Below are 22,107 nucleotides of genomic sequence, written 5' to 3'. Positions count from 1 at the left end.
TGATTTTCCAACTTGTGTCAAAATTCTCAAATTTTGTGGAGCTAATTTTGAAGGTCTGGTCCTAGTCAAACTGATTAATGGCAAATGAGTCACCTAGCTCTACAAGGATCAGAGCTCTTACCCAAGTACAATAGTATTTATGAGAAATCTGTGAAACCAGATGTTTTTCATTAGGTTGCTATGGAGTGCAGGCGTCCTCTCAAGGGAAAAATCACAAACAAAGGAACAACTGAAAATCCAAAGATAAGGGATTCCCAGTATGACCAGGTATTGTCCAATTTACCTGGATGGGAAACTTGTAATCGCTTCTGTCCTGTATAAACTGGAATCACAGACACATTAGGATACACCTTCTAGAAGGTGGCACAGTGGTTAGCACAGCGCCAGAGACCCGGGTTCAGTTCCCGCCTCAGGCGACTGACTGTGTAGAGTTTGCACATTCTCCCCGTGTCTGTGTGGGTTTCCTCCCACAGTCCAAAAATGTGCAGGTTAGGTGAATTGGCCATGCTAAATTGCCCGTAGTGTTAGGGGAATGGGTGTGGGTGGGTTGCCCTTCAGCAGGTTGGTGTGGACTTGTTAGGCCAAAGGGCCTGTTTCCACACTGTAAGTAATCTAAAATTATCTGAGACTGTATGAAAGAACGGCAGAAGTGAGTACTGAAGATTAGAGTGGTGCTGGAAAAGCACAGTAGGTCAGGCAGCATCTGAGGAGCAGGAAAAATCGTTGTTTCAGGCAAAAGCCCTTCATTAGGAATGGAAGAAATACCAGCCCCTAGAGTTAGGTTGAATTGTTTTAGGTCCTGATGACTGGCATACAATTACAGTGCCTTAGAGATCAGGTCAGGGCACGAAACTTCTGATCACTGTTGGAATCCCTATTTCTGACCAAGATTAGACAGTAGGTTGCACAATTACTTCTCTGTAATTTATCAGCCTGAGTCTCAACGCACAAGCATCTTTACATAGAAGATCATAGATATTCTTTGTGGAATCTAAACCCAACACTTGTATTTACAGTAATAGCTCATGTATTCCAGTAAGTAAATACAGTTAAAACATGCAAAGCCTCTTGGAAAGGTTATAGAAAGAAGGTAAGTTGGTGAGGGAGCAGAGTGGCCGGTGGATAAGAGAAGAATGTCCACTGGGTGCTGGTTAGGATGGCAGGTTAGTGGGCCAGTGATTAAGGGAAGGGTTAGCTGGCAGGTGTGTGGGTGAGTTTGCATACAGTAGGTGAGTGAGGGTATGGATTAGCAAGTGGATTAGTGAGGGGATAAAGCGGCAGATGGATGAATGAGAAAATAGAGTGGCAGGTGGGTGAGGACTGAGGACGATAGCATGTGTTAGAGTAGGTCAGGTCTGGGGCACAGTGAAGTCAGACTAAAGGAAAGGATTGATGGGGCTAGTATCATTGACTAAGGGGGCAGTAGCCTTGTTGATTCAGGGGGATTGGGAATGGTAATTGTTGGGGGGTGAACACAAGGTGAGTCAGTGAGGAGTTTAGTGTGGGGGAGATGGTCAGAAGTGTGGTTGTCAAGGAATTATGACTGGTTTTAATCCTTATAAGTAACTATCCAGTTAAGGAAGTTGGAACTCTCTAAAGTGTGGTATGATAGCTCAGTTTTGTGGAACTTGGCAGTTGGCTGTGAGTGCCCATCAGGGGCGTGATCCAAAAAAATCACAGAAATATTTTCAAAATCTCCACCTTAAATGAAGGAATGTAAATAATACAAAAGCATGTAGTCAAAATGTTGTTTAACCAGGTAAACTGGTTCCAGTCCAATTCTTTGGAATTCATCTGTCAAAAGAGGAAATTTGAAAAGGTTTGATATTGTCACTATGAAATAAATAATTTGGTTGTCTGGAAAATAGTGAACCAGAGCGATGAACTGTTTCTAATATGTCTATTGATTTCCATCAGGAATTACAGAATTAGAATTTATATCCGCGGTCATGGGAATTTTAGATAACCTCTTGCACTCAGGTTATAAAATCTACAGAGTAAAACTTACTCTTCATGCACCTGAAACTGGGTGTGTCAGATAAAATTATGTGGAATATTCTAACAAACACTTCTGTCCCGGTGCTGAAAAGCAAGACCTAGTTGAAATAATTTAAATCTATTTCCCATTAATTTTACGATTTCTCAAGCTCTGGGTAAGAACATAGTGTTCTGATTTAACACTTATTCACTAAGACACATTAAAATCAAAGACGTTCAAACGGCTATCCCATAACATCGAAATCAGTATAAATAAAAAAAAACACAAATAAGATTGGATATGACTGAGATTTGAGAGTCAAATGACCAAGACCCAGGCCCTGGACAAAAAAACGGGCAATAAATTCTGGGCCAGCCAGCAATATTTACACACCTTGCACAAATGAAGCAAAACTCAATCTGAATGTCACCAATACTTATTTGCGAAGTATCTGGAACATTTCTTGATGTTAATAGTGTAAAATGTTGCAATAAATTGTAACATATAGCATATATAACATAAAACCAAGTATTCATTCTTTTATCAAAGTTAATGGTTTCTCTTATATCTTCAGGATGAAACAGATAAAATGACATCTCTGGGGACGCAAGTGTTCAAACTTTGTGTTTTGCTTCATTTTTTTCTACTTGCAGGTACGATTTATTTAGTCTAACATTATTACTGGGTAACTGCAGTCACGATGAATTTCAGGAGGAGGAAAGAAATGATAGATATATTTTCTGACAAACAGAAATATTCCTTACTTTAACTTTACAAATCATTGGACATAATACCACTGCTTTGGTCGCAAAGTCATTTCAAAAATACATCCAAAACCTCCATGATATTCATGTCAATGTTTCTTTCCTTCTTATGCTGGGTGCATAAAGTCTTCTCAAAATCTAACCCTTTGGTCATGCCTCGGTCACAAAGCCTAATCCTCATCCAATTGCTGCTCAAATATCTGCTCGTCTTTTATTTCAATCATGCACTTTGGGATTTCTTATTACATTGTAAAAGTGACAAAGGGAGGTCAGACAGAAGAAATTGCAAAGTAAAGTATAAAACAATGAAAACTGCAAACTCAGAACAAGGAAATAAATGATGTCATTCAAAATTGCTCGGGCCATTTTAGGAATACTGCGTGCAGTTCTGGTCTCCTTCCTATCGGAATGATGGTGTGAAACTTGAAAGGGTTCAGAAAAGATTTACAAGGATGTTTCCAAGGTTGGAGGATTTAAGCTACAGGGAGAGGTTGAATTGGCTGGGGCTGTATTCCCTGGAGCGTCGGAGGCTGAGGGGTGACCTTATCGAGGTTTATGAAATTATGAAGGGCATGGATAGGGTAAATAGACAAGGTCTTTTCCCTGGAGTGGGGGAGTCCAGAAGTAGAGGGCATAGATTTAGAGTGAGCAGGGAAAGATATAAAAGAGACCTAAGGGGCAACTTTTTCACACAGAGTGTGGTGCGTGTATGGAATGAGCTGCCAGAGGAAGTGGTGGCGGCTGGTAAAATTGCAACATTTAAAAGGCATCTGGGTGGGCATATGAATGGAAAGGGTTTGGAGGGATATGGGCCAGGTGCTGGCAGATGGGACTAGATTAGGTCAGGATATCTGGTCGGCATGGATGAGTTGGACTGAAGTGTCTCTTTCCGTGCTGTACATCTCTATGACTCTAAGACTCTATATTGACACTGGAAGGTCTGAATGAGTTAAGGCATGGCAGGATAGTTCAATTATGTCAAATGCCTATCATTTTTGGGAACAGTGGATGCTTCACAAGGATTAGATGATCACATATGCAGGAAGCACCTTCAGCTGCAAGATCTCAAATTCCAGGTTTTGAAATTTGAACCGCAGCTGGAGTGATGGTGTATCAGTAAAGCTAAGAGCTATGTGATCACACTGCTAATTAAGACCAAAGAAGGAAAGTTAACTACTGGGCTGTCTAGAAATAGCAGGCAGGTAGTACAAGAATCCCCTGGATCTATCTCACTCACAAATTTGTTTTGTAAACTGATGATGCCAATGGTTCATCTGAGGAATGTAATGAGAGCCAGGTTTTTGTCACAGCAAGTGATTCAGCTGCACTGAGGGTGGGGAGGGGAAGGTGGACTGGCAATAGTGGTGGGTGATTCAATAGTTCATGGAGCAGACAGGCATTTCTGAGGCTATATATGTGACACCTGAATGGCATGCTGTCGCCTGGTGAAAGTTCAAGGCTCCCACAGTGTGGCTACAGGGCATTCTTTTGAGGAGAGTGAACAGTCAGAAGTCATGGTCCGAAGTGGGACCAATGGCCTCAGTAGAAAAAGGGATGAGGTCCTGAAAGTAGAATTTAGGAAGCTGGGCAAAAGACTGAAAACCAGGACCACTAAGGCAGTAATCTCAGAATAGTTCCCAGTACCACATACTAGTACGTATACAAAAAGTGTGACAATAGTTTAGAATACGTTATTATCATTTGGGAACTTGGATTTTGCAGTAGAAGTTAATGTGTTGGTTTTTAAATTCTGTTCTCAGAAAGTAATTTTGAACAGCAAATTCAAACATTATTTCCAAGAAAGCATGAGACTAAAGGGAAATGACTGGATATCTGTGCAGTTAATTGATGAAATGTTTATAAAGTTGTACTTTTATAATATATAGAGTGACAGAACTATATATTATAGGGTCACAATCAGGTTTCAGTTGACCCATTTCATACCAGAAGAAGAGTAATTTAGATTCTGAGAAACCTGGTTTCAGAGCTGGAAAGAGATAGAGAGATTGACATCTGATATACAAAGTAATGGAAAGGAAATGCCTGCAACATTCAGAGTTAAGAAAGAGTAATAAAGAGGGTTAAGATAGGGGTGACACTTGAGTAGGGTTCAGTGTTTGTAAAAGATATTGCAGAGGAAGGCCTTAACCCTTTTTGCTCTTAAAATCTTTCTAAATTGTCTGATATGTATTGTTTTTTTCTTTGCCTTTTGTATAATAAGCACATTATCTTTATCTAAAAGAATTGACAACCTTATGTGAATATATTCAGTAACAAATCATAATACTAACTATAATATAAAAGTATAATTTATGATCTATCAAGGCACTCTATGATTTGACTTGCCCAGAATTACCATCAGCTGGGATCATAATGACAAAAAGATTGAAAGAATATGCAGTTGGAAATATGGCGCAGGGGGAGGTCTTTAGATTTTTCAGACATTGGGACTGCTTTTGGCGCAGGGGAGGTCTCTAAAAGGAGAATGGGTTACACCTTAACAAAATTTGGGCTAATACCATCACAGGGAAATTTGCTCATGCTGTTGTGGACGGTTAAGACTACTTGCCTGGGCCTGGGAACCTAAGAGGAAACTCAGATAAAAACAAAACTGGTTATTTGAAGTAGGAAAGCTGTAATTGAAAGTGAAAAGCATTGAGAAACAAATCCTAAAATTAACTAGCATCAAATTATAGAATAGTGCTAAAAAGACACCATTACTCTATATGAGTACACACGTACACACAACATTCACAAAATAGGTGAATTGGTGGCATCTGTGAAGTGAAAGGTTGTGATATTATTGCCAGTATGGAGGTGTAGCTGCAGAGTGACAAAGATTGGGAACTGAATATTAATGCATACCTGACATTCAGAAGAGAGGGCAAAAAGGGAAAGGAGATACTATTAATAATGAACAAGATCAGTGTATCATCAAGAGAGAATCACTGATTGGAAGAACATGATGCAGTTTCTGTGAAGTAAGAAACAGCAAAAGGCAGCAAACACTAGGAATGTTTTTTTAGGTCACAAAACAGGTGGCGATAATGTAGGGCAGGATGTAATTCAGGAAATTAGACATACATTTAGCAAGGGAATTGCAGTAATTGAATGATTCGGATCTAGATTAGGTCTTGGTAAATCTGATGTTCTATAATGCTGTGGAGGAAGATTGCTTGTGCGTGATAAATTTCTGAAGAAATATGTTGAGGAACCAACTGAGGTACTGGCTATTTTATATTTAGTATTAAGCGGTGAGAAATGACTAATTGGTAATCCTGTGTAATACAAACTTTAATATTGACCATAGTTTTACAGAATTTTCCATTAAGTTAGAAAAATTTGTAGTTCAGTCTGAAACTAGGATCTAAATCATAACAAAGGCAATTATAAAATGACAAGGAGAGGGTTGGCTTTGGTAAGTGGATCGAAAATATATTATTCGGTTTGACAGTACATAAAACTGGGCGGCACGGAGGCACAGTGGTTAGCACTGCTGCCTCAGAGACCTGGGTTCAATTCCTGCCTCAGGCGACTGACTGTGTGGAGTTTGCACATTCTCCCCGTGTCTGCGTGGGTTTCCTCCAGGTGCTCCGGTTTCCTCCCACAGTCCAAAAACGTGCAGGTTAGGTGAATTGCCCGTACTGTTAGGTGAAGGGATAAATGCAGGGCAATGGGTCAGGGTGGGTTGCACTTCGGCGAGTCAGTGTGGACTTGTTGGGCCGAAGGGCCTGTTTCCACACTGTAAGTAATCTAATCTAAAACAATGGCTATTATTTAAAGAATCAAAAAATTCACTTTGAAAATATATACATTATAAGGCAAAAATACCCAATAGGAAAGGCAAAGGAGCCAGGGAGGAGGCTTATCGAGTTGCCAAAAACTATTGCATGCCTGAGAATTGGTAGAATTTAAGAACCAATAGCATATGAGCGTACAACAGCAATATACATAAAGACAGACTTTAAAAGCTTTTATAGAGAAGAGAAATGGAAATGATTAGCAAAGACAAATGTGGTTCAATTACAGGCAAACACAAGAGAATTAAAAATAGGAAAGATGGATATGGCAGGAAAACTGAACAGATATTTTCTTCACAATGAAAAACACAGGAATACATTTGTCAGTAAATCAAGAGTCTAGTGAGAGTGTGGAACTGAAAGAAATTAGTATTAGTAAAAAAGTCAGGTTGGAAAATTAATGGGATGACAAATCCCTGGGACCTGCTGACCTTCGTTGTAGAGTATTGAAAGAGATGACTTCAGAGATATTGGATGCCTTAGTGATCATCTTTCAAAATTCTAATAATTAGGCAATGATGCCTAAAGGTCAGAAGGTTGCCCATGTAACCCTATTGTTTCGAGTCATAGAGTTGTATAGCACAGAAACAAACATGCAAAGTGGCAAAGATTAGTGGTAAGCTAAAGAATTGGGAAAGTTGTAAACGCCAAAAAAAACTGGAAAGGATAAGGGTAAACTTGGAAGTAACATGAAGATTAGCTGCAAGGGAGTCTTTAAATTTATGGAATAGAATGATGCTGGAAAAGCACAGCAGTTCAGGCAGCATCCGAGGAGCAGGAAAATCGACATTTCAGGCAAAAGCCCTTCATCAGGAATACAGGCAGAGTGCTCTTCCTTCTTCAGGCTTATGCCCGAAACGTCGATTCCCCTGTTCCTTGGATGCTGCCTGACCTGCTGCGCTTTTCCAGCAACACATTTTCAGCTCTGATCTCAAGCATCTGCAGTCCTCACTTTCTCCTCAATGGATCTTTGGAATTCTTTGCCACAGAGAGCTGTCAAGTTTGGATCATTAAATAGTTTTGAGGTGCGATGGATAAATTTTTAATCAGAAAGGTAATTGAGGGTTATAAGGAGAAAGCAGGAAAGTGGAGTTGATGATTATGAGATTAGTCATGGTCTCATTGTATGGCTGAGCAGATGGGCTGAATGGCTTACTTCTGCTCCTGTGTCGAATGATTTTATGGTGAACTGTCTAGGTCTCTGGTGAGACTGTACTTGGAGTGTTGTATACAGTTCTGGGACCTTTGCTTAAGGAAGATATATAGAAGGAGTGTTTTAGAGGTCCACCAGCCTGATAGCTAGGATAGTGGGTCAGTCCTATGAGGAAAGATGGGAAGAAACTGGAGACTAGAAGAATGATTATAGAAACATACGGACTTCTTATAGGGACAGACCGAGTGGATGGTTCCCTTGGCTGTGGGGGTAAGCAATTTAGAACTGAGATGAGGAGGAATTTCTTCACTTGGAAGGTAATGATACTTTGGTATTCGCTACCTGGAAGGGCATTAAAGTAAGTTTAAAAGAGACATTGATAGATTTCTAATTACTAACAATGTCGAAGATATGGGTAGATTGTGAGAAAGTGATATGAAGGAAGATGATTAGCCATGATCTAGAATACCAGAGCAGGCTTGAGAAGCTGAATGACTTACTCCTGCTATTACCTTTCTATGAAGTCAGCAAGACGTCCAATTCTATTTACTTCTTTTCAGCAAAAAAGATTCATAATGTCTTTGTATTGACTCAGTTTACTAAACTATAAACTACACCCGGACATATGAAATGTTCATTCCTGATCAGAAATTATACATTGTTAATCATTTTTGTTTCTTAATTTCTTTAGTGAGAAGCAGAAATCTAACAGTCTTCCAAGAACCATCACAGATCAGAGCATTGAAGGGGGACAACATACAAATAAATTGTTCATACAGTGATACAGTAGAACAATTCCGGATTACGTGGAAGAGAAACAGCAGTACACAATCATTCTGCCATCGTGTGGAAAATACATTTAATTGTTCTTCTATCATACATTGCACAGAACGTGCTAACATTACGATGAATGCTTCAACAAAATCCTCATCTTTAATAATCTACAATCTTCATTTAAATGATTCTGACATTTACTTCTGTCAAGTTGATTTTGAAATCCCACCTCCTTCAAAATCAGCAACTGGCAAAGGTACACGCATTATTGTACAAGGTGTGTTTTATATCTACAATTCAAAAAACACCGCTGTTTTATCATTCCTCAGTTTTCAAATGTTTTCTAATTAACCTGTTCAGACATGTTACTGTGTAACTCTTGAGTGGGTGAGGCTTTAATCCTGGTTGCCTGGTTCAGAAAGGAGGAGAAAGTGAGGACTGCAGATGCTGGAGATCAGAGCTGAAAATGTGTTGCTGGAAAAGCGCAGCAGGTCAGGCAGCATCCAAGGAGCAGGAGAATCGACGTTTCGGGCATGAGCCCTTCTTCAGGAATCAGAAGTAGAGAAAGAAACAGAGTTAACGTTTTAAGGTCGACATGACCCTTCTTCAGTATTTGGAATTCTTTTCTCTGGAAAACAATGGAAATTGAATAATTGACTTTATTCGAGGCTGAATAATTGAGGTTATTATCAGATCAGGTATAATCTTATTGAATGTGGAGAAGAATCAATGTGCCAAATGGCTCCTATTTCTTAAGATTTTCTGGTTCAGAAGTAGAGATTGATTGTAAGGTTTATACATCACCAACAGCAATTCTCTATATATTGCAGTAACTCCAATAATAATGTGTGTTTATGTAGCATCTTAAACAGCTCGAGCCATTTCAAAAGAGAACTTCGAAAGCAAATTTTACACATAGTAGGTATTAGGATAGATAAGCAAAAACATGACCAGAGTTTACCTGTAAAGAAAAGTCTTAAAGGAAGAAAGGGGTGTATGGAATTACAGAACTTCAGGCCTTCTTATCTAAAAGGTCAGAAAACAAGTTTGTAGAGTTAAAATCTGGGAATGCAGAAAGGGCCAGAATTAGAGGAACACAGATAGCTTGAGTGTGGTGGAGATTACATGGATAGAAAGATAAAGTTTTACAGGGATTTAAAAACAGGGCTGAGAATTTCAAAATTAAGAAAATTCTGCACTGGGAGCCAATAGAATTCAAAGGGCATGGGGAATGGGTGAAAGCAACAGGATCTATATTAGAACAACTGACTAAGGGATAAGCCAAAATTTACGCAGGGGACAAGGTAAGAGGCTAATCAAGACAAATTTCAAAAAATCTTAAGAAATAGGAACCATTTGGCACATTGATTCTTCTCCACATTCAATAAGATTATACCTGATCTGATAATAACTTCAATTATTCAGCCTCGAATAAAGTCAATTATTCAGTCTCCATTGTTTTCCAGAGAAAAGAATTCCAAACACTGAAGAAGAGTCATGTCAACCTTAAAACGTTAACTCTGTTTCTTTCCAAAGATGCTGCCAGACCTGCTGAGTTTCTTCAGCATTCATTGTGTTGGTTCCAAACACTAACAGCCTTCTGAGAGAAGAAATTCCTTTACACCTCCACCTTAATTTGAGACTTCCCTATTTTTAAACTGTACCCTTTAGTCCTTCATTCTCCCATGACAGGAAACATTCTCCTAGCACATTGGAATATTTAAGCTCATAGGTAACAAAAGCTCAGAGGAGGGTTTCAGCAACTTTTTTTCACAGAATTACATCTAATAGACTCCACAAACAAAAGGAATACTATTAAGCCTTGTGCATTTTATGAGTAATCTGGGAGCACAAAGAGCCTAGAGTTCCCCATTACTTTCTCCGTAGCTATGACTTAACCAAAAAGAGTTGATTTGCCAACCAATCTACACCCTTTTCTCTTGTCATAAAGGTTGAAGTATGTCATTCTTGTTTTTTCCCTGATCAGAGCAAGATAAAACGTTTTGGTGAGATTTCTCTATTTTCAGAAATATTCAACTTCTGTAAGACTGTGCAACTAAGTGTACCATCCTCAACTCCTCAGATATTGAAGCAGTCCATGTCCTAATGCATAACATTCAGATTGGGCTGCTAAGAAAGATTTGAGTTGTACAAGTGTCAGGAAATCTCCGACAAGAGAGAATCTAACCATCTTCCCTTATTATTCAATGATATTACCATCACTGAATCCCCGACCATCAACATCCTGGGGGTTATCATTCCTCAGAAACTGAACTGGATCAGCCATATAAAGAATGCAGTGACAAGAGACAAGAGCATATTGGGTTGCATGTGGGCCAAACCAAGACAGGATGGCAGTTTTCTTTCCTTAAAGAACCAAATGGGTTTTCCTGACAATCAGTAGTTGCGGCATGGTCATTAGACTCTTAATCCTAATCAAATCCCATCATCTGCTATGGTTGGGTTTGAACCCATCTCTCTGAGACATTATCTCTGGATTCATAGTCTAGTGACAATGCCACTAGGCTATTACTGTCCCAAAATGCATGGAAACAGTTCTAGGTGGACTGAAAGGTCTCCTTCATTCCCACACTTTTGCTACTTAGGGTGGCACCGTGGTTCAGTAGTTAGCACTGTTGTCGCACTGCACCAGGGACCTGGGTTCAACTCCCACCTCGGGCAACTGTCTGTGTGAAGTTTGCACATTCTCCCCGTGTCTGCGTGGGTTTTCTTCCAGTACTCCAGTTTCCTCCCACAATCCAAAGATGAGCAGGTTATTGAATTGGCCATGTTAAATTGCCCACAGTATTCAGGTTTAGGTGTTTTAGTCTGGGTAAATGTAGAGTAGTAGGTGAATGGGTCTGGGTAGGTTAGTCTTCAGAGGGTTGCTGTGGACTTGTTGGGCAGAGGGCCTGTTCCACACTGTAGGGATTCTATGGTTCATCTGCCATAGGTCAGTTTCCTTCCGAGCCCAGGACAATCCTGATTGGAGCTATACCATCATTTCTTAATTGTCAAATTCCTGGATTTCCTTCTTAACAGCATTATGGGTGTACCATCAACACCACATGGACTGCTCAAAGCCAGCTTCTCCAGTACAATTAGAGATGGGCATCACATGCTCACCTTGCCAATGGAACTCATAGGTCAGCTTGCATTTTATATATCACCAAACAATCATTAAGAAGATTGAATGGGGATTCGATGGAGGTGGCCAAAAACATGAGGAATCTAGATATGATAGATAGAGAGAAATTGTTTCCATTGGCAAATGGATCAGGAACAAGATTATATAGATTTAAAATGTTGAGCAAAAGGACACAAAAGGAGTTCTTTTTGGCAGTGTTCCATCAATATTTCACATCCATTGTATGGATGGTGGTGTGGTGGAGGCAGGTTTGCCTCTGGCTTTCAAAATGGCATTGTATGAGTGCCAGGAGGGAAAAAAAACTGCAGAACTATGCGAAAAGATGATATGGGACAAGTTGAATTGTTTTTACAGGAAACTTGAATGGTTTGATGCACTGAAAGGTCTCCTTCGTTCCCACCTCTTGCTCGTTTCAGGCAGATAGACTGCTTACCAAATTTACAAGCTCACCTGAGAATTCTTCCTAGTGGATCTTAAGGCATCAACTGATCCATGATGCCAGCCCCTCTGATTTGCAGTTGCTAGCCTTTTATTTATCTGATATATACACATAGTTGACAGTTCAAAGTTTCTCACTGTGGATCATCAATAAGCCCTTGAAACTATTCAATGCAAACTGACAAGCAGACTGAAGTATAGAGGTCTAATAACATGTTACAATTGACTTTCAGCTCGGCCAACTGTCCAGTTAATTGAAAGGGCTCAGCCTTACCCTAATCAAGGGAGAGAGTTAATCTGCACATCACAGGAATTCTATCCTGATGACATTCAAGTGTCCTGGTTTAAAGATGGACAGCTAATCACCAATGGCATTAAGAATGGGACTCTCCACACTAACAGTGATGGCTCGTTCTCCACCACAAGTTTCCTGAATCTTTCTGTATTTGAGCGGAATGAAAGTGGAACATATTCCTGTCAGGTGAACCACCGAACACTGTCTGTATCCACCACTGAAAAGATTTCTGTTTGTAACCAAGGTGAGAAAAATTTTCACTCATTGATTTGTTGGCAAAATCTCTGGACTTTGCAAACTGGCAGCAGTTTGAATTGTGATTCTAATTTTCTTTTGACTTTTATGACTTGAGTAAAGTTATTACGTGAATGTGGTTCTGGTATCAATCCTTGAATTGTTCTCCACCTATATCAGCCTTCCGTGTCTAAAGATTGCCATTCTCACTGTCCACTTAGACAATTCACTTCCAACTGTACTTTCCAAATGCTACTTATCTAGTCTTTGCTACTTGATTTGCAACAATATGTCTGCAGCTACTGATTCACTCAATTATACCCTCGCTCCTACCTTTAATATCCTAGTCGCCAACAATTACTTCCCCTCATCTGGAACCTGGTCACTAAAATCAAGCTAAACCTATCAACAGCTCTGTCCCATCTCTCTCTTTTACGAGCCAATGGGGCAAACTTCCACCAAGTAATTCCCAGTGTGAGTCTTGAAATTGCATCTTTTTTTGAGTTTCCTACCCAACCTTCCTCTGACTGCCTCTGCGTTCATCTTGCAGACAAGATTCCTATCGTCCTCTATTCCTCATAAAGTACTGAATACAAAGCTTCCTCTCCTGAACCCCACTTCAGCCAATATTGTTAATAATTCAGTGGTTCAGTGGTTAGCACTGCTGCGTCACAGTGCCAGGGACCCAGGTTCGATTCCAGCCTCAGACTACTGCCTGTGTGGAGTTTGCATATTCTCCCTGTTCTGCATGGATTTACTCCAGATGCTCCGGTTTCCTCCCACAGTCCAAAGACGTGCAGGTAAGGCGAATTGCCTGTGCTAAATTGCCCATAGTGTTCAGGGTTGTGAAGGTTAGGTGCATTAGTCAGGGGTAAATATAGGGTAGGGGGAAGGGGTTTGGGTGGGTTACTGTTCGACGGTTCAGTGTGGACTTGTTGGGCTGAAGAGCCTGTTTCCACACTGTATGGATTCTGTGATTCGCCCTCTTAATGTTCTGGCCCATTTTCCAGAAAGTCTCTCTCCACAAACTGAAAGCCCTGAGACCATTAACCTTGCAAATCAGAGCTGCACCATTTCCAGTGAACTGCCTTTTCCTCTGAAAACCTGTTAAGTTGTCAACCTCCTGAATCCATGCCCATTCCCAGCAAGCTATGTTTGAAACCCATAATCATTTATCTGACAATGCCACTAGGCAAACTGTTCATTTTCATTAAGCTGATATCACCTGGCTTTGTTCTACCCCCGCTTTGCTTGACTCCTCGACTACCACTAAGTTATCAGACAACTTTGTCGACAGTCAATACTATGTGGCATGGGTATAGGCATTGATTGGACAACTGATTTGTGATGCAGAGTTACACCAACAGGGCAGGTTCATTCGCTGCACCTTTTCAACCTCACCCCTCACCTGAGGAGTGATGACCCTAAGTTTAAACTACCACCAGTCTGCTCTCTCTCTAATGGGAGAGTGGGACTGTGGTGACTTTAGCTGTTGGGTATGCCAATTAAACATGCTATAAGAGCTCCTGCTCATGTTGAAGGAGGTTGCCAATATTCTCTTTATCTGTAGGAAACAACAGGGCCTACTTGGTCTAGTATGGTAGATGAAAACCACTTCCTGGTCTCATCACAAGCATCTCTTCTCGTTAACAAAATTAGTTTATTGTAGGTTATGTTGATATGACAGACATTGTTACAGAGATTTGGAGGAGGAGCTGGTGTAGATCTCACTCCTTCATGATCACAATCCGTTGTGTTCAAATAACACTGTAGTGGGAGGTGCTCATTGCACTCCTCAGTATTAACGTTTTCAGTCCCTTTCAGATTAGGTAGAATATTTCTCTTCAAGCTTTTTACTTTTCATGATTAGTTTTTATACATGTGTGTGTATAATTACATTTACCACTACCCTATTGCTATCTCTCAAGGCTCTGAGTTTGCAAATGTTGGTATCTGGAGGTTGCACTATTCTCCCAAAATGCCACATTTTTGGATTTAAAAGATTGATAGTTTGCTGCATTGAAGACCCTTGTCTTAGATTCTCTCCTTGTTCAATTGAAGGTCCTTGAGCCTCATGGATTTCACTGATGGGGGAATTTACAGAATCACTGAAATATTATGGCACAAGAGGAGACCATGCAGCCCATCATTCCTGCAGTGGCTCATTAAATTAGCAAAATTACCTACAGCAAATCTCCAGCTTTGTCCCTACACTCTTGCATATGACTTTTGTCCAAATAATCATCTGATACCTCCTTGGCTGACCACATTTAACCTTTCTCCACCATACTTCCAGGCAGTGTATTCCATACCCTAATTTCTCACTGTGTTTAAAGCTTTTCCTCACTTCATTCTTGCTTGCTTTACAGATCAGTTTAGATCTATGGCTTCTTGTTCTTGTTCCTTTTATGAGAGGGTACAATTTCTCCAAATCAAATCTACCTAGTTCACTCATGATGTTGAAAATTTCCACCATATCTCCTCTTAGCCTTCTCTCCAAGGAGAAAAATTCCAACTTCTTCAATCTATCCTCAATACTGAAGTTCCTCATTCCTGGAAACATTATTGTAAACCACTTCTGCATTCTTTCCAATGTGTCCCCATCCTTCCTATGTTGTGGCACCCACAATTGTTCACAACACTTCAGCTGAGCTCTAACAAATGTCTTATACAAGTTCAACATTATATTCTACTCTATATCCCTTTTAATAAAGCTGAGGATTCTGGATGCATTATTGACTGCTCTCTTGCCTGTTCTGCCACTTTCTATGATCTGTGCATATATACACCCATGTCCCTGTGCTCCTACAGCCCCTCCTTAGAATTGTCCACACATTTTATGTTGTCTTTCAATGCTTGTCTTACCAAAGTTCAATACCTCACACTTTTTGCATTGAACATCATCTGCCCCTATCCACCCACCATACCAACTTGTCAGTGTCCTTTTGGACCTTCACACTGTCCTCCTCACAGTTTATAATTCTTCCAAGCTGAGTGTCCTCTGCAATATTTGCTATTGTCCTCCACACAGCAAGATCCAGATCTGTATGCTAATGAAAATTACCTGTTCAATTAATCTTCTATCTGCTTATTTCCTATTATAAATTCCTCAGATGCGCTTTCTACAGAAACTTTTTTTTAACATATTATTATCTTTTATTATCTCATTTTATGTTTCCAGCTATCTTGCCCTCGTACTAGACTTTCCATTATACATTTAGTCAGTCTTTGTTGCTATTTAAACCCCCGACTTGCCACCCACTTGTGTGCAATTATATAAACTTTTTTTGAAGTTTGATACTATCTTTAACCATGTTTTAGATAACCACAGATGGTGGGTTTTACCTGACTGCATGTGGTTAGGATGTTTACTCTTGCAGGAGAATGTAAAACAAGGGATCACTGTTTCATCCATTTAAGCCAGAGTAAGAAAAATTTTTTTTGCTCACAGAGGGTCACGGAACTCTCATCCTGAAAAGGTGGTGGGCGAAGAGTCCTTGATTATTTTTAAGGCAAAGATTCTTCTTAAGCAAGATCTTTGGGTCTTGTCTTGTCAGATCAGTCTTGTCTTATTGAGTTTCAGAGCAGCCTCTTGGGTCTGTGTGTCCTACTTTTGCTCCTAATCATATGCTTGAATATCTGTAATTCCGTCTCTCAACTTCTGCTTCTCTGCCTTTTTAAAAAGATTTTCCTTAAAAGTTATCTCTTTGACTCAGCTTTTGCACATCCACTCTAATATCTCCATTTCGTTACATTAGAACAAAATGGGTAAACTCTTAAGTTCTGCTTTACGGTATGTTACTCAACATAATTTGTAATGCATGTCCTCCATAATTCTCAACAGGTTCTGCCAGTAACAGACGATTGTGGATATCACTAATAGCTAGCGGTTTAATTGTATTGATTGCGTGTGTGGTTGTTGCAGTACTTTGTACACGTTCAATTTCAAGTAAGTGGTCATGGTTCTCAGACTTAAAGCTAACCTTATTTTAATCCTAAATTGTTTTGGAATGACGTGCTGTCGCTGGTAATCTGATCGTCTAGGTCTTGCTGTAGGGTTACCTTCTGTTTTTGATCTCAATTCCCATGGCACTTGCTGGGACCTCTACTACTTGTACAAAATTCAGTCCATTAAATCTGTTTCTATCACTATGGAGACTGCTGAAACCTCCTGAGTGTGTCCAGCATTTCCTGTTTTCATTTCACATTTCCAACAACTGCCATATTTTGGTCCTGTAAAGTATTACTATCTTCACTTAGTTCTATTCTTATTTGTCTGATCATAGCCACAGAATCTCTTGCCTTTAAATCCCTTATGACATTGCCCTTTCCTATCTCTGTCCCTTCTTCAATCAAACTTCTTCAATCACTGATCTCACCTTTCCTCTGATCCTAGCCTCTTCATTTTCCCTTCGTTTTCTCACAATTGAAAGTTTTGTCTTCTACTGCTAAACCCCAATGTTTATAATTTCTTTGATAAAGCCTTCCAATTTACAAGTCCTCCTTTAAGGCCCTCTTTATTACTCATTTCCTTGAATAAAATTTAATGGCCCCTTCTAATACCATTTCGTTTGAACAAGTATTCTTTCTTTTTACATTTCTGGCAAACATCTTGGGGCATTGTAACATTTTAGAGCATTGTTTCAATATTAAAGACATTTGAATGACTTACTCAGCCGCTTCAAAGGGCATAAATTATTCCTACTATCCAAAAGGCCCAGCTTTGTGCTTCAGACATGTTTAAATCAATGCATTTTGAGGTGGGTGAGGCAGCAGTTATATATGAACAAGGAACAAGAATAGGTCACTCAGCCCTTTGAGGCTCCTCCACCATTCAATAAGATTGTGGCTGATCTGAATTTAACCTCAACCGTACATTCTTGGGTATCCCTGCTTTCCCCTCTGCTTGTTAATCAAAAGTCTATCAATTTCTGCCTTTAAAGAGTTTAAAGGTTTTGCATCCATTACTTTTTTTAGGAAGAGAATTCCAAAGACTCACAACTATCTGAGAGAAAAATAAATGTCCTCATTTCTGTTTTAAATGAGCACTCCATCATTTTAAAACTATGACCCTATTTCTAAGGTTCTCCCACATGTGCTCAGTTGGATCAATGGACTGAGGAGTAGCAAATAGAGTTTAATTTGGAGAAACATAAGGTATTGCATTTTGGTAAAACAAACAATTCAAAATAGAGCTTGAGAAGTGTTGTAGAACAGAGAGACCTAGAGGTTCAAGTGCATAATTCTCTGAAATTCATATCACATCTAGACAGGGTGGTTAAGAAAACATTTAGCACACTTGCCTTCGTTGCTCAGACCTTTGATAATAGGAGTTGGGATGTCATGTTCAGGTTGTACAGGGCATTAATGATGGTTGTTTTGGAATACTGTGTCTAGTTCTGGTCGCCATTTTTTAGGAAGGATATTGTTAAGCTGAAGTGGGGTCAGAAAAGATTTACCAGAAATCTGTCAGACAGGGAGAGTTTGAGTTATAAGGAGTAGCTGGATAGGTTGGGACTTTTTTCATCGGAGCATGGAGGTGACCTGATGGAGCTTTATAGATCATGCAGGGTATTGATAAGGTGAATGGCCGGTGTCTTTTCCTAAGGGCGGGGGATTTCAAGATAAGGGACATATTTTAAGGTGAGAGAAGAAAGATTTTAAAAAGACACGAGGAGCACTTTACCGCAGAGAATGGTTTATGTGTGGAATGAACTTCCAGAAGAAGTGGTGGATATGGGTACAGTTACAATGTTTAAAAGACATTTAGATAAGTTCATAAATAAGAAAGGTTTGGAGGGATATGGGCCAAGTGCAGGCAGTTGGGAATAGTTTAGGTTGGGATTATGATCGGCATGGACCGGTTGGATTGAAGGGTCTGTTTCCATGCTTTTTGACTCCATGACTATGACTTTATAAGAGGAGACATGCTTTCAACATCCACTTGGTCAAGTCCTCTCAGGATCTCATCTGTATCAATTCAGTTGTCTCTGACTCTTCTAAACTCCCAAGGATACAGGCCTTGCTGGTCTGGCCTTTTCCCAAAAGGCAATCTGCTTAGAGGACCATCAGGGATCCTTCTCTAAATGAACAACTTCATGAATTATTCAAAATCTTTATACTTTTTGTAAAGAAAAGCTCGGGGCTTCTTTTAGAGGTTTGACTAACATCTATCCCTCGACCATTATCATTAAAACACAGAATTATCTAGTTGCCATTAGTTGCCTCCTAGCAGAACTTTTTCTTTAATTGTGAGATCTTATGGTGTAGTGGTAGTGTCTGAAAGTGGAAGAAGGTAGAAACATTTCTTCACCTAGAGAGTGGTAAGCCTGTGGAATTCACTACCATGGAAACTGGTTGAGGCCAAAACATTGTGATTACAAGAGGGACGTAACTATAGCTCTTATGGTTAAAGGGATCAAGGGATATGGGGAAAGGAAGGATTAGGGTATTGGTCTCAATGATCAACCACAATCATATTGAATAGTGGAGCAAGCTTGTGGGGTCGAATGGCCTTCTCCTTCAGTCTCATGCGAGGACTTGGCCATGAAAGGAGCTTTTATGACCTGGTTCAACAAGTTAACAGTGAGCCTGGGAATCCTTTTTCCACTTTCTCATTAGTGCCCAAAGGGTAAAAGGTTGGTGTGAAGTTATGTTCGAAAAGCAGTTATTTTATTGTGTGTTTACAGCATATCTGAAACTGCATATTTCTTCTTCTATGTTTGCTATTCAGTAAACAATACCATCGACATATTAAATTTGTCCTCCTTCTGTTTTGAAGCAAGCTTTACATACTGCAGTTGACTTTATTTTCCTGTTGCAATCTTCGATTTGTTTTGATGATTAAACTACTCTAAAAGATTTCCCGTTTGTTTTACTGCAGAAAAAAATGCTTCATCATCAAAGAAAGCAGATATGCCTGAAAGTGAACCACATGCAAGAGAGCAGCCACCCAAAGATGATAATGCTGTTTATTCACTGCTTGGCCAATACCCTTGTGCTTTATAAACTTACAATGTTTTAAAAGGTTGTCTATGGCATTAGTCAACAGGTTTCATGGTTCCTATAGGTTTTTTGTAGGAGTGTTAACAAAGCTGTTCAACCATTTTGTGCATTTCTACAAATTCCTAAAGGTGATGTCACCTTATAAAACTTCACTAATAGGCTATAGCATTGAGACTCCACAACTATAACAGTGAGGAGGAGAGACAGAGCACAGACCGAAGTCTCCAATTGAGCTGCAATGCTTTAAACCATCAAATTAAAAGTGGCAAAACCTTTCAGTTTTGTAAAACAAAATATGTTGATTTAAAACATTGCAGCTCAATTGGAGACTTAGGTCTGTGCTCTGTCTCTCCTCCTCACTGTTATATTTGTGGAGTCTCAAAATTATAGAAATTGAGGAGCTGTTAATCCACTGTCATCCATTCCTCTTGATAATTCTATACATGTCATTGAATCCCATGTACATCCCATGTGGAATTACATTAAGCTCTGGACAATTATTACCTGAAAAAGTTTATTGCCATCCATAGTTTTGACCATATTGAATTGCGAATGTGACTGTTGGGGAAGTGCTGTCTGCTGCTGCTATCCTTCCTGACTATAGTAGCCCTTCCCCTACTGGAACGGCTGCTATCTGAGTTCTGAGGAAGTGTCACCAGATATAAAACATTAACTCTGATTTATCCCCACAGATGTTGCCAGACCTGCTGTTTTTGTTTCTGATTTACAGTATCCACGATTCTTTCGGTTTTTATTTGCTGCTATCTGCTCCTTCCTGCTCACTGGGATAGCCTATTTAATTGGATTGCTTTGCTTTGCGCTTTGCTATTGCCACATCCAAAAGATGAGAAATGGAGGTGGTAGCAGGCCCAGAGAAGTGGGGCAGATGCCCAAATTGAACAAAAGGGTATTGGAGCTTCTGTATTGTACTTTAAGCAGCAAATTGCAAGTTTTCAGGGACTGTATGTGGCCACCCTCTTCGAGTTGGACGTCTCTGCCAAAATTGATTTCCCTAGAGATCATCTCAAATTCATGTCACTTTACTAAGTCTCAATTCACCACTACTTCCACCTATTTAATCTTGGTGCAATCTTTGTAAGATAAAAACTGTCTCTTTGTCCTACAAGAACTGAATAAAATTTCTGTGCTCAATGTATGTTGTGCAAGACAAAAATCAAAGGTAAATGTGCTGTAGAAATAACAGAGTTAAGTCAAAACTACCTCTATCTAATAAGCTACAAAAAGGAGATCATCTACATGAACCAAGAGATGATTCATCTGGCTCATCTTAATCAAATGTTAACAGATATGCAAAGTTGTGAACAGTTATTGATCATAGAAGTTCATATAAGTGAATAGAACATATGCATAGATTGAGGTTAATTGAGACAATCAGCATTTATATTCCTCTCAAGCGTCTTTTTAGCTTTCATTATTTAACATTATCCACAAATCCTTCTCCTTGATGTAGTTATGTAGCCTCCCATAAAATGTATCTATGGGCTGAATTTTATGGGTTTTTTTTTCTTGGTTATGTTCATTTGCCATTCTATTTTCTGCAGCGTTTCTTGCTGTAAAATCTAATGAGTTTATTTGCTGTATTTTACTAAACCCTCCTAATTAATTGCCTACCTTACACACACAACATCTCTCATGTCCAGTTTCTGTCCTGTATTAATACATGCAATATCCAGAACAACTCGCCACTCAGAGGATATCCCGGAATTCACTGGCATCTCTTACACAGCCGCCATCTTTAAAAGCCCATTGTGCACCAGGACAGGGACTATCAATTGTGATCTGCCAAGCATGATTGCTGACAATTGCCTCAGACATGACAGACAGGGGGCATTGATGCCCTGCTTTGCAGGCAGGATCTTGGAAGTCCTGCTGGATGGGGTCCTTCCTCCTCCCCAGGGTAAACAGTAGAGACCACAACAGCAGGTCATGTCTGAGGTTGCCAGCCAAGTTAAAGCAATCCTAGCTTTGTGGAGGAATTCCCAGCATTGTAGGAAGAAGTTTGATGTCCTTCACCACACAATTAGCATAAATGACAACACCTTCTCTGCAATATCCTACACTCACTCTATTGCTGCTCCCACCTTCCACTACAGCTCATGCACTACCACTTTCACTATTGCCTGCAATATCTTCCTTGCTCGTTCTTGATCACACTAACCCCATGACAGCATGAACTCTGTATGCCCTCTTTGCTGTCTACTTACTCTCTCAGGGCACTTCTCCACCTGCACCGACAGTAATAATTGTAACACCCACTTTCGTATCCCCCTAATGTGGAGAGGATCCTGACTCTGACCCACCTGAACAGGGCCATGACTTATTTTAGAGGCTGCCCATGACTTACTGTGTCAGGAACCCTTGAGCATAGGCTATCCACCTTGTCTTGACAGAGGCCTGCTAACAATTATAACAAGCTTTATCACTCACAGGGCTGTGGATATTTAAAATTCCCTGCCACTGTCAGTTTTTAGCCTCTGTTATTAAGTATGTTCTAGAC

At 39.9% G+C, this 22,107-nt stretch overlaps 1 gene segment (V, D, J or C); it reads left to right on the top strand.

Moving 5' to 3' along the window:
* The window catches only part of LOC122555560, a 54,759-nt gene extending 34,967 nt beyond the window's left edge, over positions 1-19,792 (top strand). The window contains 5 exon segments of the C gene segment in view: positions 2,553-2,631; positions 8,387-8,746; positions 12,289-12,594; positions 16,429-16,533; positions 19,468-19,792. Of these exon segments, the coding sequence occupies positions 2,568-2,631; positions 8,387-8,746; positions 12,289-12,594; positions 16,429-16,533; positions 19,468-19,592 (960 nt within the window).
* Positions 19,793-22,107: the final 2,315 nt, after the last annotated feature.

Source organism: Chiloscyllium plagiosum, chromosome 12 (genome assembly GCF_004010195.1).
Source record: "Chiloscyllium plagiosum isolate BGI_BamShark_2017 chromosome 12, ASM401019v2, whole genome shotgun sequence".
NCBI lineage: Eukaryota > Metazoa > Chordata > Chondrichthyes > Orectolobiformes > Hemiscylliidae > Chiloscyllium > Chiloscyllium plagiosum.
This window is presented reverse-complemented; position numbering and strand designations above follow the sequence as displayed.